This window comes from Leptosomus discolor, chromosome 2 (genome assembly GCF_034619465.1).
Source record: "Leptosomus discolor isolate bLepDis1 chromosome 2, bLepDis1.hap2, whole genome shotgun sequence".
NCBI classification, from domain to species: domain Eukaryota; kingdom Metazoa; phylum Chordata; class Aves; order Leptosomiformes; family Leptosomidae; genus Leptosomus; species Leptosomus discolor.
In genome coordinates this window covers 61,115,492-61,131,456 of record NC_141392.1, presented here as the reverse complement: position 1 = coordinate 61,131,456, position 15,965 = coordinate 61,115,492, and the positions used below count along the sequence as shown (strand labels likewise).

The window sequence follows — 15,965 nt, the reverse complement described above, 5'->3', positions numbered from 1 at the left end:
ATCACAGGACAGAAATCCAAGTTTCCATAATGTTACTGAGGTTGTACAGAGAATGATTTGATTGCCTTGGATTAGACAATCCAGTCAGGTAAGTAATGATGTTATGCCCACCTAACAATAAAAAGATACAAAGTAGCATTTGTGTGCAGCTTTTTACCTAAAATGTGTTGTTAAATATTGCTTCTATCTATAGTGAAATCAAATGCTTCCTGACCAAACCTAATGATTATTGTGGGTTCATGTTCATTGATTAATGTGAAAATAATCACTACACTATCAAGCATAATAAAAGGCATTGAAAGATCTGCCTCAGGCTAGAAACTAGAAGCTTTTCAGTTTTCCTATTATCGCTTTTTTAGACATTTCTGCTTAAAGAGGTAATAACAAATACCAATACAAGCATTCTTTAGAGTACATTCAACAGTAGGTTTTCAATAGCCATTGAAATTTTAAAAGAATTAAACAATTAAAATATTACTGATATTAAACATCTGTCCCGCATGCTGAGCTAATTTACTAATTTTATAGTATTGTGGGAACATTAAAAATTGCTTTTGGATGATAATTCAGCTGCATACGTATCATGAGCAGAAGAAAAACAATTCACTGTAATTTTTGTGAAAGTTAGTCACACATCCTGAGAACAACAGTATTTTTTTGCAGATCATATCATGTATATTTTTATGCAGATCACATCTCACTGTGAGATATTATTGCTTTTAGTTCAGTCAATATATACAAACCTCAGCATTCTCTCTACGCAGCAGAGCAGCAGATTGCATTGACAAAACCTTTAGAAACCCAGTCTCAGTGCTCCTAATACAACAGCTTTTACAGTCCTCCAGGAGGTAAACAGACTTTTAATTAACTGCCTGAAAAAGGAGCTGTAGTAAATAACACATTTTGAAGTGCTTTTTGCCTTCTTTATAATCTAGCAGATGCAGGGCAGGTTCCCCTCACAAAGGGTGTTCCAATGCCTTACAGCAGTTATTCTAATCACGCCGTTAACAAGGCCATGGGGTGTCTTTCAGAGCCACAGCAGACAACCCCACACGTAAAATGAACCCAGATTCCCATCTCTTCCCTCCTCCATCTGTATTTCTGTGTCTATGAGCGTATATACCAGAAGGAGCAACACCATTTGTTACACCATCTAGAAGTCACACTGCAACCAACTACGAAGGAGGCTTTCTAGAGTTTAGAGATATAAGAATATAAATGCCTCCTTTAGATTTGGTGGCTGGATCTCACTTTCCTCTGCATCCTCTTTGGAATGCCAAATAAGCTACCATGCACCTGCGACTGAACAACAAGCTACCTCTTCCCCTCCTCTGGTTTCCCATCTCCATCCTTCCTCTCTCCACCTTCTCATAAAGCTCCCACTAGGTTCAGACTAAGGTGGTGAGGTACGTCCCTGTGGCTGTTTCCCGGCAGGAATGCCTGGCGCACGCATGAGCTCGCATGCAGAGCTCTTCCGCAGTTCCTTCAGCTGTGCAGATGGAGTATGCTGGCAAATTATTAATAACTACTGCCATTAAGTTATTTGTAGCAATACTGGAGTGGTTAACATTCATAGACTCATAGAATCATAGAACAGTTTCGGTTGGAAGAGACCTTCAAGATCATCGAGTCCAACCTTTGTCCTAGCTCCACTGGTACCACTAAACCGTGTCCCTAAGTACAACACCTACCCGTCTCTTAAACACCTCCAGGGATGGTGACTCCACCACCTCCCTGGGCAGGCTGTTCCAATGCCTGGCAACTCTTTCAGTAAAGAAATTCTGCCTAATATCCAGCCTGAACCTCCCCTGGTGCAGCTTAAGGCCATTTTCCCTTGTTCTATCACTTATTACTAGGGAGAAGAGACCGACGCCCGCCTCGCTACAACCTCCTTTGGGGTAGCTGTAGAGAGCAACAAGGTCTCCCCTCAGCTGTCTCTTCTCCAGGCTGAACAGCCCCAGATCCCTCAGCCGTGCCTCATATGAGACATGCTCCAAATCCTTTACTAGCTTGGTAGCCCCGCTCTGTACCCTCTCCAGCACCTAATTATTTATTTTAATTCAATTGCTTTGAATTCAGAGTCTTGGACCTACAGCTTCCAAGTTCGGTTGCACGCTTACTTTTTACTGGACTTAGTCAAAAACAAGTTATTAAACTCCAGATGGCGCGCATGGAAGCTGTCAACACCCAGGAGGCTGCCGCTGCGTACCGGTCGGCGGGGTCTCGGCTCTTCCCGCCGGCGGAGCCCCGAGAGCGCCGGGTCCGGGATCGAGGAGAGCCAGCACGGGGGAGCCCCGCTAACGGGGCCGGGCTGGGGTGATGGTCGGTACAGCGGGTACCCCGAGGCGGGTGTGAGGCCGGCGTAAGGCAGCGGGGCAAGGGCAGCGGCACGGGAGCACCCGCCGCTGACGGTGCTGGCCGGGGATTATCGCCCGGCGCCAGCGGGCCCCGCCGCCGCCTCGCCCGCTCCCTGCCCGCCCGGGGGCACAGGGCGGAGCCAGCCGGGGCCCGGACCGGGGCCGGCCGCCACTTTCCGCGCAGGGCACCATCCCCAGACATGTCCCCCAACTACCTGCGGAGCTTCTCGGAGGGATGTGTGAGTAGGCGGGGGCGGGGCCGGGGCCGGAGCCGGCCGGCAGCGGCCAAGGGCCCGGCCCCAAAGCGGGAGGGAGCCGCGCCGCGTCCCCCACCGGCGGGTACGGCGGCGCGGTGCGGGCCGTGCTGCGGTGCCGGCCGCCCAGCTGCGGGGCTGCCCCGGCGGGACGCGCCGCCCACCGAACCGAAAGCGGCCTGCCCGGGTGCTAGGAATGCCCCTTGGGGGAAGCTGGAATTGCATTTGCAGGACTAAGTACGACTCGGCTTGGTGATGGGGCGGCGGTCCCGGTGCTGCCGTCCCCTGACACCACGTGAGCCGGTACAACGGCAGAACCGACGGGCTCTCGGTGGAAGCGTCCGGCTCCGCCCGGTGCGTTCTGCAGCGGCGGCACACAGAGAAGGGCAGCGAAACGAACCCACCGAGAGGTGCTAGGCCAGTGAATGCTTACCTAAAATTAGCAGCAACAATAAGCCGTTATTTTGTTAGAAAGCTACTGCAGCCTTCACAGGCAAACTCTCTCCTTTTAAAGCAAGTAGAATAAAATAAATATTTTGAATAATGAAAAAAAGCAAGCAGGCTTGCAACAATAATGCCGTTCATTTTTGTTTTCATGTTGAATAACCCTGTGATTTGCAGCTCAGGCCACCAACGGTAATTGGCCAATTCCACACACTTTTCTTTGGCTCAGTTCGTATGTTTTTCCTTGGCGTTTTGGGCTTTGCTGTTTATGGGAATGAGGCCTTGCATTTCAGCTGTGACCCAGACAAGAGAGAAGTTAATCTTTTCTGTTACAACCAGTTCAGGCCTATAACTCCTCAGGTAATTATCTTTTTTTGTTGTTTTAATTGTAGAAATCCAATGTTAAGAAAATAAACTGCAAAAATTAAACATAACTGTTCCATATAAGAAGTAGTAACCGATCAGGCTGATTATCACTTAGCTTTTTCATGAATATTTTCCTTTTGATAACCTTTAATCTGTGACTAAATATGAAGTTGTGCTTTCTGTCCTTCATAACAACAATCCTCATGTTTCAGAAACCAACTGAACTTCTCAAATTAAAACATAACAGTGATTTTTACCTTTATTGTCATCTAAATATTGATACATTTGATACATATTAAAAACAGACCAGCAAAATGTTCCAATACATGCACGTTTTAGCTGTCCTGTTGCAGCTGTAAATGATCTGACAACTGTGTTTCTGCTATATTTTAGGTATTCTGGGCATTACAGCTGGTGATTGTACTGGTACCTGGAGCCTTTTTTCACCTTTATGCTGTGTGTAAGAGCATCAAACAGGAAGATATCCTCCAAAAGTCATTCTACACTGGTTTTTATATCTTTTCTGTTTTCTTAAGGATTGTTCTTGAAGCTGTGGCTTTCTGGCTTCAGATTCAGCTCTTTGGTTTCAAAGTGAACGCAATCTACATGTGTGATGTGGGAGCACTTGAAAAAAAGTTTATAATTACCCGGTGCATGGTGCCAGAGCACTTTGAAAAGACAATTTTTCTTATTGCAATGTACACATTTACTGTGATTACAGTGGTCTTGTGTGTTGCCGAAATTTTTGAGATCTCATGTAGAAGGCTAGGTTTCTTAAAAACTCAGTGATGTCAATCACTCCTAGTCATTTCCCACCCTGTCCACCTCCAATTTTATAACAATGACTTCAAGCTACAGCAAAAAACATCTCCTTTGTTCTATGCAGTGTTGCAGAAGAGAACCCCAGTCATGATTACTGCTGCAGAGCAGTCATCTGACACTTATTCCTCATTTAAAAATCATCGCATTATGTGAATAATCTTTGTTTCCACGTCAAGATGAAAGGCCACAAGATTTACAAGAGTAACGTGTTTTCATGACCTGCCACATACAATAGTTCTGCCTCCAGAGGGCTGTCTGTGTGTGAGGAGGAGGTTATTTATAAATATATTTTTATTCACAGCTTTTCTGAACACATGCAATTGGAGCTAATAAGGTTATTGACCTTCCAGGAAAAACTATTCCAAATTTCTTAAGTGTTCTTATGGCTTGAGAATGAAGCAATAATGGTGCCTAATCTCAGGGTACCAGAAAGCATTCAAACACTGTCCCAAGCAGTGCCACTGCACCTCAGACCCCAGGGGCAGAGATTCCTGGTTAGGCTGCGGTGACAGCATATCCATCAATATCAGCTTACTTTGCAGCAGCCCAGCTAGTGTCATCTGCTAGCTGTAAACCCCTTTTAAAAGCAAAAGCATGGTAGTCTTTGTGCTGACTCGAATGCCTTACCCTCATTATGTTTTGGCTTACAATGTAGAAGATTTTTACAGATTTCACATGATCACATTTTGAAGGAGCAAAATGGCTTTATGACTTAATTTTGCACACGAGGCTTAAAAGTGGCAAAAGAAAATCTCAGAGAAAAACCTTTTCTGGGTCCAGTCATGCCTTGATTTCTGTGAGAGTTCCGCTTGCGTGTGACTGCAGAATTGGGCCCACATAATTTTTTGCTGTGTCACATCTAACTTCTTATTGCTCTGACTAAAGTTGCTAGAATAACAGTTAAAAAGAAGTCTGCATACTAAAATTATTCCACGCAATAAGCATATTTGGATAAGGTTAGGTCTTGAACTTTACATAGGTATCAGATGTTTTTGTGTGCAACAGTTTCTTCTTAAGAACTAATAGACATCTTAAACTTAGAAGTGATTTCGTTCCTTGTGCTGAAGTAAGGTAACGGAAAAAAAACAGATTTCAGAACTGGAAAGAAAGGAGGAGGTAGGTTCCTGCATAAAATATGTACAAATAGTAATCATAACTATTAGCTATTTTCCATTTGGTTTTCAAATAGGCTCAATTTATAGGAAAAAAAATCGAAGGTTTCTTCCTCTTTCATCATTTTCTACAGCTATGAAATTGAACAATTTCTGTTCTGAATCCCAGTGAAACAAGAGACTCAGGCTCAAACTACTTAACAGTGATCCAGGAATCAGCAAAGTCAAAAAGAATCTGTCAGCATCTTCGGACACAGTTTGAGGCCTGTAACACTGAAGGGAAGAACATCTTTTCTTCTTGAATTAAGTTTAACTTATGTGAAAAAACATTCAGCACAAAAGCATCAATAGGTGAGATCCTGGTGACAGCATTTGGGTCCTTTCAGAAATATTTCAAAAATTCTGGAAAAATTACTACAAAACCTTTTAGCAGCAACTGTTGGTTAAGCAGTCCCAAACCAGGCCAGGTTATAAAAGCCTTGTAATCCTCACCCACAAAAGTAGTTACATAAATGGAATTGCATGATTTAGGTGTCTTGGATTGATTCTGAGCCATTTAAATCAAAGTGGGTCACAACTAGATGTGTGATTTTTTTAACATGCTCATCAAGAACAAGATGATAAATTTCAGTATATTCAGTATATTAAAGCATTAATGTGTTATTTTTTCCCTACAGAAATAAGTTATATGTTGTCTTAAATATATGTCCAGTCAACACTATCAAATTTGTGCAATATTAAACTAGGTATTTGATATCTGCAAGCATCACAAGTGGAATAAGAACCACTAACTTCTTGTGTGCATAATATGCCATGTGCTTTGGTTGATACATGTTTCATTTTTCGTTGTATACATCAGTATCCATCTGGAAATATTTGCAATTTAAACTTGTAATCTCAGGTAAAAAAAGAATTTCATTTATAAATAAAATGCAATATATATACTACTGTTAAAAAGAAGAATTTATTTCCATGTGCTAGGTACAGTCGTGACCAACTGTACTCTGATCACACTTAACCAAATATTTGCATAATAATAAAATAACTTAATCACAACCTTGTCAGTGTTTTCCCTGGTGCTTAATATTTCTGTTTCCCTGTTACCATCAAGAGCCTTGCAGAGCCAGGACTGGCACGGGACTGCCTGAGGACCCCTGGGGGGGCTCTAGGAGCTGGATTACCCACCCCCATGCCCTTTCCCTTGGTGGTCAAAATCTGGAACATATTAAAATGTCATCTTCTTCCAAATGAGATACGACACAGATTTTTTTTCTGCATTTCCAGTGAAATTGTTTCAGTTTTTCATTTAAAAGCAAAACGTGCATTATTGCCTTTTAGTACAAATATTTTTCTGTGACTGATCCCATCATTAGCTTCTGGAACATGTTGATGGAGATACTATGTCCGTGTAAAGAAACCGTTTCCCCATGGTTGTCAACACTTCTCTTTCCTATATTTGCCGTTTGTTTTCCTGGCACTCAATGTATTCTCAAGTGTCTCTAAATTTTTCTTTCTCCTAGTCTTCCAAACTCCCACCATTTTTATCGTTATTTATGTTGTTTTCTATCAGCTTCCTTCCACTCTCACTCCCTCAGAGATTTATAACATGCCTGCACGCATTTCTCTGTGTTGCACTGATTTTAGCTCAAATGCTTAGCAAATATTTGAGATGATCCTGAAGGCTTTTTTTCGCCATTATGAAAAGAATTATACAATATCCTTGGGGATTCTTTTGATTCAATTCTATTTCTCTACACAGTGAACATGTAGTCCTGTTTACCAGAACACAGCAGGAAGTATTTTTGTTGCTTGTATCAGGGTCACATTATAAATGCTTCTTTGACTTTTTCATTGTTTTCCACTGTACTCTAGCTGCCTCATTTTCAGACAGCACTCAAAGCAATCCCCAGCTCATGCGTTTGCAGTCAGTTTTGTCTCTAGCCAGACATCACGCCCATTTCAGTTCTCACTTAACAAAGAGCTGTAATTGTTCCCTCCATCATCTTCAATGAAACAAGCTAAATACACCCAGTGACACAATTGCCTTTACATCAAAGGTACAGTTGCTCTGAGCCAGTCAACTTCCAGTACACCACCACATCTCAGTTCTACAAACACTCCTTGTTCTGTTCCTTTCTTGTCTTCCTTTCTTCTGTTCAGCCATCATTTCCCTTCCATTCTCTGTTCAGCGCTCTCCCATGATAGTATTGAGACACTGCAGCCAGTTCTCCTACCCGATGCCTCCCTCCAATAGGCATCTTTCTTTGTGCCTTGGAGCATAGACATTCTCTTGCCTTGCAGACAGCTATTTTGAGACCAGGACGAAATTTGACAACAGGGTCATTTAAAAGAAATTTTAAAACTGCTTCAACTATGCTGTCAGAATGAGATGACAGACGCTACAATAATTCATGTAGCAATTTGTGAGATCCATTTGAAAACATTTTGCTTCAACGGTTCCCATTTCTTCTGCTGTTCTTATCCCCTCTCAGCAAAAAGAGAAATTCCTGGAGGTTCCACTAAGAAAAGGTTATTAAGGAAGTGGTGATCCTGCAAGATGTGCTTTCCAGGGCTGGCGGACTTACTGACAGCTGCAGGGAAGCAGCCCAGCCCGGTGAAGCATTATCCACTGGCCCGCAGCGGCACAAGGCTTCTCCAGCGAGTGGCAGTGGGATGAAGGGCAGAGGCCTGGGAGTCGAGGTGCGGTTCAGCACTCGAGGACCTCCCGGACCTCTGGTGAGCCTCTGGGCAGCCCAAAGGGAAGGTTTTTCAAGCTGAAAAGAGATTTTTTTTTTTCCTTGCAGCTCTGCCTCCAGGGAGAAGGTATGCACGGCCCTCTAGGCTAACGTGCCAAAGGAAGGGATAGGGAAGGGCTGGGGAGGCCGTGGCCGCTCCGCTCCCAGGAGCTGAGGCCAGGCCGCTATTTCCCCGGCTGGGCTAGGCAAACCCCCGGCCGCCCCGGGGTCTCCAGACATCCCAGCACGGCGGCTGTGGGACGCGCTTCAAACACTAACGAGCCACGCAGGAGGCTGTACGGCCCCGCGGCAGAGCGGGCGGTCAGGCCGGCGCTGCCCAGGGCCGGGGCCGAGGCCCCGGGAAGCCGCTCCGTCCTCCCGCCCCTCCCGCTCAGGAGAGGGCGCTCTTCGCTGGCGCACCGCCACCGGCGGCAGCCCGCCCAGCGCGCACGCGCGCCGGCGTCCCGTGCCGGAAGCGGAAGCGGCCGGCGCCAGCCTCGGAAGGGAGAGCAGTTCTCGGCCGCCCGTTGTTGCCGCCGCTCGTCGCCGCCCGCGTGATGGCGGCCACGGCGCTTCCCCCGTTGCCGCCGCAGTTCAAGAGCATCCAGCACCATCTGCGAACCGCGCAGGAGCTGGACAAGCGCGAGCCGGTGGTGGCGTACTACTGTGAGTGAGGCGGCCGCAGCGCCGCCCCGCCCCGCCGGCCCCCGAGCCCGGCCCGGCCCGGCCCGTCGCGTCCCGCCCTGCCGCCGCTCTTCGCGGCCGCCGCCACCCCCCCGCCTACCAGTCGCTGCACCGGGCGGAGCGCGCCCCTCTGTCTGCCCCCCTGGCTTGCTGGGTTGCGTGGAGTGCCCGTGGGACGGACGGAGACGTGGGGGCGGGGGGAAGCCCCACCTCTTGGGGCGGTACGGGGTGTTCGCGGTTTTCCTCGTCTGCCGCTTCAGCTGCCAGCCCAAACCGTCTTTTGTATGCTCTGTCTTCGCAGTTAAAGCTCTTCGCAGTCGTAGTGGATGTGACGGCAGCCAAAATACACGCTTGTACGCACGTGTGTAAAGTCAAGTCTTCTGTCTGTGTTGGGGTAGTCTTAATAAGTAACGCAAAAAATTCAACATTCAAGTCTTTTCAGAGGTTTTCTCTTGAAAAGACCCCCTTTCTGTCCAGTATCTGAGTAAGCATTTTGGGTTTTATAATAATGTTCTATTTATTTTCAGTGAGGCTTTGTCACTTCTTCTCCCCCCTCTACTCTGCCCTGATGAGGCCACACCTGGAGTATGTGTGTCCAGTTCTGGGCCCCACAGTGCAAGAGGGACAGGGAACTGCTGGAAAGAGCCCAGCAGAGGGCTACTAAGATGATGAGGGGAGTGGAGCATCTCTCCTATGAGGAAAGGCTGAGAGTCCTAGGGCTCTTCAGCCTGGAGAAGAGAAGGCTGAGAGGAGACCTTATACGCACAAATATCTGAAGGGTGGGAGTCAAGAGGATGGGGCCAGGCTCTTGTCACTGATGCCCAGCGACAGGACAAGGGGCAACGGACACAAACTGGAGCACAAGAAGTTCTGCCTCAGCATGAGGAAAAACTTCTTCACTCTGAGGGTGACAGCTCTGGAACAGGCTGCCCAGGAGGTTGTGGAGTCTCCTTCCCTGGAGACATTCAAAACCCACCTGGATGCAGTCCTGTGTGACCTGCTGTAGGTGAACCTGCTTTAGCAGTGGGCTTGGACCGCATGATCTCCAGAGGTCCCTTCCAACCCCTGCCATTCTGTGATTCTTCAGGGTTCTGTAAGGGGGAGAGTGGATGCCTCTTTTTTTGTTTGTTTCATTGAAATGAACACAGGAAGTCTTACTGTAAGTCTTTCAAATTAATGTGTAAATTTTTCAAGCTAACTTATGGCTTCTGAGCTAGTGGACGTCAGGGTGGTCTGTGAACCTTTCTAAAAGGCTTTTCACAGTTAATTGAGAAATGCAAGCCTGTTGTTAGGAGTCTGAAATTCCTGACGCAGTTAATCACCACACGTGGAAAATTTCTAAGACTAGCGGATCACCAGAGATGTGTATTTATGTTGTTTGTTTTTTTCTTTTTATTGAGATGTGAGGAGGTCATTTGGGGGGTTACTTGGCAATAGCTTGTCTCCAAAAAGAGTTAAATAAAAAAGAGGTAGAACTGGTAGCTTAATTTGTAAGGCAGTCTTAAGTTTAGAAGGACGAACTTGTGAAATTCAGGCTTCAGAAACCTCTGAAAAAACTGTCAGCTCAGTGTCAGAAGAATAATTTTAATTTTTATGTGTTACACAGGGATACTGTGCTAGTGTGGAAGAGTGCCACCAGACAGGCGAGATAGCCACATATTAGAACACTGGACGCTCTCAGTAGTATTTGCTCTTTTTTACTGGAAAAACACAGGACAAATCATAGTTTGTGTGACAGGAGGCACCAGCTAGTGTGCTATTGTTTTTTGTTTTTCTTTCTGTCTTTGCGTGTTTTTGTCAGTTGTAACACTCTTGTCTGGCTATACAGTAAAAATACTAGCATTTAGTGTGCGTAGCAAAATACAAGTCTATTTTTATTTTAAGGCAAATGTTTTGGTGGGTGATCTCTATTTTCCTTAATGTTTTATCCATTCTGAAACTTAAAGTAAGTCTTAGTGTACAGGAAAAAAAAGTCCTATATTGAATAATTAGCATTTTCTGTTAAGTCCTTTGCATTGTGTGTCATAAGTAGCCTGAAAATTTGCATGCCTTATTCTTTCATTTGAATACTTCCACACGTCTGACTCATTACTGAGTGTAGTGAAGACTATATTCTAGAGATATCTTTCTCATTACATTATTACATAAAGTAGAAAGCAGTGACACCTCTTTTTCCAGACAGGTTTTGCTGGGATCCTTTGCTCTTTTAAATACCAAAGGAGAAGAATTAATTTTCAGAAGTGTTCCACTGATGACACTTATTTCCTCCCACAGTGGATGAGTTTGTCTGGTTTGACTAAAATGCAGAATTCCTGTTTCATGGATTTTTGTTGTTGTTGTTATTTTAATTCTGGCTTTGAAGCAAAAATAAGATTTATGAACCATTAATTTTTAACATTGTGGGTTTGAACCAATTATGTGTAATCCAAAGTATTCATTATTAATGTTGCTACTGTCAGACAAATGTACTGTTTATACTTCTAGCATGCTAGAATAATAAAAGCTTTCCTAAAAAGGCAGGTTTTTTAAAGTGTAAGTCTGGAGATACAAAAAAATTTCAGGATACTTTTTAGATAATGTTTTGAAAGCAATACGGATTTTGTGCTAAAAGTTAAAGCAGTGTTTCTCATTTAGATACTTCACTGAAAGAAAGTGAACGTGTCTTTGTTGAGGCTTTGAAATGTGTTTCAAAGGATCTCGGTACATTTGCCATAATATAGTGTGAGGAAGGAATAGTGCGAGGAAGGCTTGGCGTGCGCTGGAACATGTGGTGGTCTCTGCGCTGGTGCTTCTCTACCAGCCTTGTCTGCAGGCGCATGCCTGGCACCAGCCAAGGGGACCCTGCAGTGAAAGGTTGTGTGATGGGACAGTGCAGCGTGTTCCAGCACAAGGCTGCTTGCACAGCCGCTGCATGAGGGGGAACATCTGAATTTTGGTCATATGGTGGATGTAATGATCGGTCTGAAGGGAGAACAAAAAAAAAAAAAACAAAAAAAAAAAAGTAAGGTGTTTATAGCTTTGGAATGTGGCCAGAAGTGGTTCATCCCTAGAAGAAATCTTTGGTCCTAATACTAATATTTTCACAGCACAGTAGTTTTCAGACTATGTTTGCTAGGTTTTGATTTATATGCATTTTAGTTCAGTTCCATTTGTATATTTCTGATAATAAGAACTGCTACAAACTAATTTGAATATCAGAAACAGTGAACTCTGGTAAGATGTGTTTGGACCATGAAATGCTATTTTCTGTAGCTTAGCAATAAAATCGTCAGGAGGAACAAATATTTTTGTCTCTCATCAGCATCCACTGGTTCTAGAGGCGTGCTCTGAAAGCTGGGAATTTAAATGGCAGTTACACATTTGCATGCAGCATTTAAAGTTTTTTTCTCTTGTGTTTTTTGGGTGTAGTTTATTTGAAGCGTTAAACTAGCATAAACCAGCACTGCTGCCTAAAGAAGATACTGCAGTCCTTCTCTGGCCTCTCATTCCCAACCCTGATGTGCTTCAGAAGCCAACATTGATGTAATTGTATGATGAAAACCAACAATAAGCTATTTTTCAGCCAGGCCAGTTCACTACTGCTTAAACAGCTGTGCTCCCACACAAAGACATGGAACAAGACACAGTGCCTGGGGACTAAGACAGGACTCCTGCTTTTTTTGATATTGCTGGCATATGTTGATTTAAAGAAACTACTTTGATGAACATTAATCTCTGTTTTACACCATATGGATAGCTACACCAGGGATGATTTGTATTTTTCAACTGCCACATAATTTTCCACATGAAAAATAAAACATTGTCAAACAAGATCAGTGCTGTTGTGCATCCGTAACACGTCACAGATGCTTTTTGTTGTGGTGCTTGCTAGAAACACCGCAAAAATTGAAAAATGGGTTTATTTCTGGCAGTCCTTGCAAAGCCTTCATGCTTAACTCCATTTTTAGGTATTCAGATTCAAAGCAGCATATGATCAGTAGCTTTATATGTTGTTTGTAAACTGTTACTTTTTTAGCACTAGCCGCTGTTAATAGATGGACATAACTGATTGAAGCAATAAAAATATATTTGCTTCCTGACAGTATGTACCATAAATTTACTTGGTTGAAAACTTTGTTCTACTTAGAACGTGGAGTGTAGAGAAATAAACCAAGTTTATTTTTTTAAGTTGTACAGGACATGATCTGACAAAATAATTCTCCTTTTTTAAGAGATTAGACACTTTATCGTTAATGTAAGCACTGCAGTAATCTTCTGCCTTCTTTTAAAATGCTTACCTCCCCATATGGTACTTTTTCTCATGTTCCATATTATTTTGTTAATCATTGTCATTAAGTATGTAGCTATTTCAGGTTCAGTAAAGGTCAGCTGATTCAATAGGTGTAAGGACATACCAGTAAAGGATGCTACATTGATTTCCTAGCAAAATAAGTGATTGGTGGTCAATAAAATAACTCTCTTATGTTAAAAACGTACAGGAGTCTGACTGCTTGAGTACTTTGAGATGTTATTCTGCAAACACAAGGAGGCAGGCTTTGATTAAAAAAAAAAAATAAAATAGCTGACCTGTGTTAATAACTGAAGAAATTGTATCTCTAATTGTGCCGTAGGCAGTTTGACTGAGAAGTTATTTTTTGAAAAACTGCAAGGTTTGAGAGGCAGTTCTGTCTTCTGAAAACTTCTATTTCAGTGTTTAAAGCAAGATTTTCCTTAATAGCTGTTGATTCAGCCTTTCAGTAATGGTGTTAAGCTCTTTTCAAAGATGATTGTTAATTTGTTTTATACTTCTGTACTTACTGGCCGTTGGTGTTCTAATTCAAAAGTATTGAGAGAGTGCCAGTGATGTGCCAGGAAAGCACTGATGTTTCGTGACATGTAATATCCTGACACACAACAGTGTTTGAATACCCAGTGAATGCAACATGAAAAATTATGAATCCAGTAACATCCAAAAAGCAGGGCTGTGATGGTTTTTGCTTTACAGTTTGCTAAACATTAGAAAACATTCATGTGAGATCAGTAGACTTGATCTGTTAAAAAAGGTATGAAGAAAATCTACAAATCTCTTGAGATTAGAAAAGCACCAGAGAAATCCTTTTGAAGGATCTTGCTGTTGTGGTGACGTTTCTGTGTTTGTGGGATCAAGCAGGAGAGAAAAGCAAAAGAGAAAATTTTTTTTTCCACAACTAGTTGACAGCCTCTTGAACCAAAAGTCATTGAGCTTTTAACGGAAATACCCATCTGTTAGATGTGACTGGGTTTTACTTTCAAGTTTAGTCAGACAACCATGGAACAAGCTTCTCGCTGCCTACCAGTTATAAGACTCTCTTAAAAATAAAGTTCATGGCCTGACTCAGAACTTGGGAAATATAGTTACTGTGTAATTTTACAACTGAAATACTGTTAGTTTTTTACTGATACTTCCTCAAAGGAGAGGACTAATAGCGGACAAGTATTTTAATTAAGCTTTTAATTTATTCAATTTTTTATTAAATCTTGATGCATTTTTAATTAAAAGATGCATGTAATTCGTAAGTATTAATGGAAATAAAAGTAACTGGTATTTGCTGTATTTCACTGCAAAGGTTCTGCACATACTTACTGACCTCATTTAACTGGGACATTGTATAATTGAAATGCATAAAGTAATGTTCTTATTTCTTATCTAATAAGATCAAATTCCCGAGCTTTCCAGTTTAAATACTTATTTTTTGTACTAGTTTTACATAATCCATTTGTAAAAATACTTTTACCATTTTCTCCTATTGCTGGTGGCAGAAAAGTGTTTCGTGTGCTACTAATACTACAACTAATTTAAAGCCTATTATTAGAGATTACATACTGAAGAATAGTTTTAATCTGTTCTTTACTCAGGATAAGTTAATCAAAATGGTCAAATATTTAAGTAGTAGATATCCATTTCATAGTGTATTATGAGACTTTGATTGTGCTATGAGTAGAAACTAAAAATATTTCTCTTTTTTTTTCTCTTGTGCTTTTTATTTTTTTCTGTCTTCAGTCTTAGCTTGTTTGCTCTGATTTGTTCCAAAGATTTTAAAGATTGGGAAAACTGTGCTCTTAAAACTCTTCTTTGTCTATGGAAACAGAAGAACAATGAGAAGTGATTGTAATAACAAAGATAAATATATAAACCCAACAGTCCTCAAAGCAAACTGTAGGTAGAAGCAAAAATTAAAGATGATGTTAACTATTGTGTAGTATTTTTGGCGCTTGCTTTGATTACATAGGTAATACTTAAAAATAATTACTCTGACAGAGATAGAAATGAGAACATAAAATAGAACAAGTGTACTTCAGAGATTGAAACTTTATTTCTGAGGTATGTGTATTTGTATAAAACTCCTAAAGTTCAATTGTACAGTATAAATGGACTAACATGCATTTTTCCGTCGTATAATTCACATTTTTTTGGTGGATCTTTATCCAGTTTGAACCCCTGGGAGTAGAATTAAGAACTGTCTTTTCCTGCCTGAGGTTTGCTGCTGCTTCTGAAGAAGGAATGCATCAATATCAGCATTCTAATTTGCAGAAACACGGAATCGTTGAGGTTGAAAGGAACTCTGTACATCACCTAGTCTAGTCCCCTGCTCAAAGCGTGGTCCCTAGTGTGGGTTGGTCAGGACTGTGTACAGGCAGGTTTTGAATGCCCAAAGGATGGAGACTCCACAGCTGCTGGGAGCAACCTGTTCCAGTGTGTGATCATCCTCACAGTAGAAGATTTTTCTGATGTTTAAGTGGCGTTTCCTGTATTTCAGTTTGTGCCCATTGCCTCTTGTCCTGTCACTGGGCACCACTGAGAAGGGTCTGCCTTTGTCTTTACTGCCCACTGACCCCCTCCCCACATTGGGTATTTATGCACATTGAGAAGACCCTCTGAGCCTTTTCAAGACTAAGCAGTCCCAGCTCTCTGCCTCTCCTGCTATGAGAGATGTTCCCAGCCCTTCATCAGCTTTGTGGCCCTTCCCATATCTTTCGTACTGTGAGCCTAGAACTGGACCCAGCACTCCAGGTGTGTCACACCAGTGCTGAGGAGAAGGAAAAGAAAGATCATCTCCCTCAACCTGCTGACAATGCTAGTGTAGCCCTGGATGCTGTTCGGAGTGAAGTTCAGGAGTGCTCTTTGGAAACTTAGCTCGTTGTTGTGCCCATCTAAGGTTCTTTCGTTCACCT

The 15,965-nt window shown here is 42.8% G+C and overlaps 2 protein-coding genes across 4 annotated transcripts in view; both read left to right on the top strand.

Annotated features, from left to right (window-relative positions):
• Nucleotides 1–2,557: 2,557 nt before the first annotated feature.
• On the top strand, nucleotides 2,558–7,903 carry GJE1 (gap junction protein epsilon 1). Its single transcript, XM_086461172.1, has 4 exons — nucleotides 2,558–2,596; nucleotides 3,233–3,415; nucleotides 3,815–3,881; nucleotides 7,848–7,903. The coding sequence occupies exons 1-4, from the start codon at nucleotides 2,558–2,560 to the stop codon at nucleotides 7,901–7,903; spliced, it is 345 nt and encodes a 114-aa protein (XP_086317298.1).
• A 737-nt stretch (nucleotides 7,904–8,640) lies between these two features.
• The window catches only part of VTA1 (vesicle trafficking 1), a 42,876-nt gene continuing 35,551 nt past the window's right edge, over nucleotides 8,641–15,965 (top strand). For all 3 annotated transcript variants that reach the window (XM_086461171.1, XM_086461170.1, XM_086461169.1), the window contains exon 1: nucleotides 8,641–8,756. In XM_086461171.1, coding sequence (XP_086317297.1) covers nucleotides 8,648–8,756 — 109 coding nt within the window. In that variant the 5' untranslated portion in view covers nucleotides 8,641–8,647. The remainder of the gene's footprint in view (nucleotides 8,757–15,965) is intronic.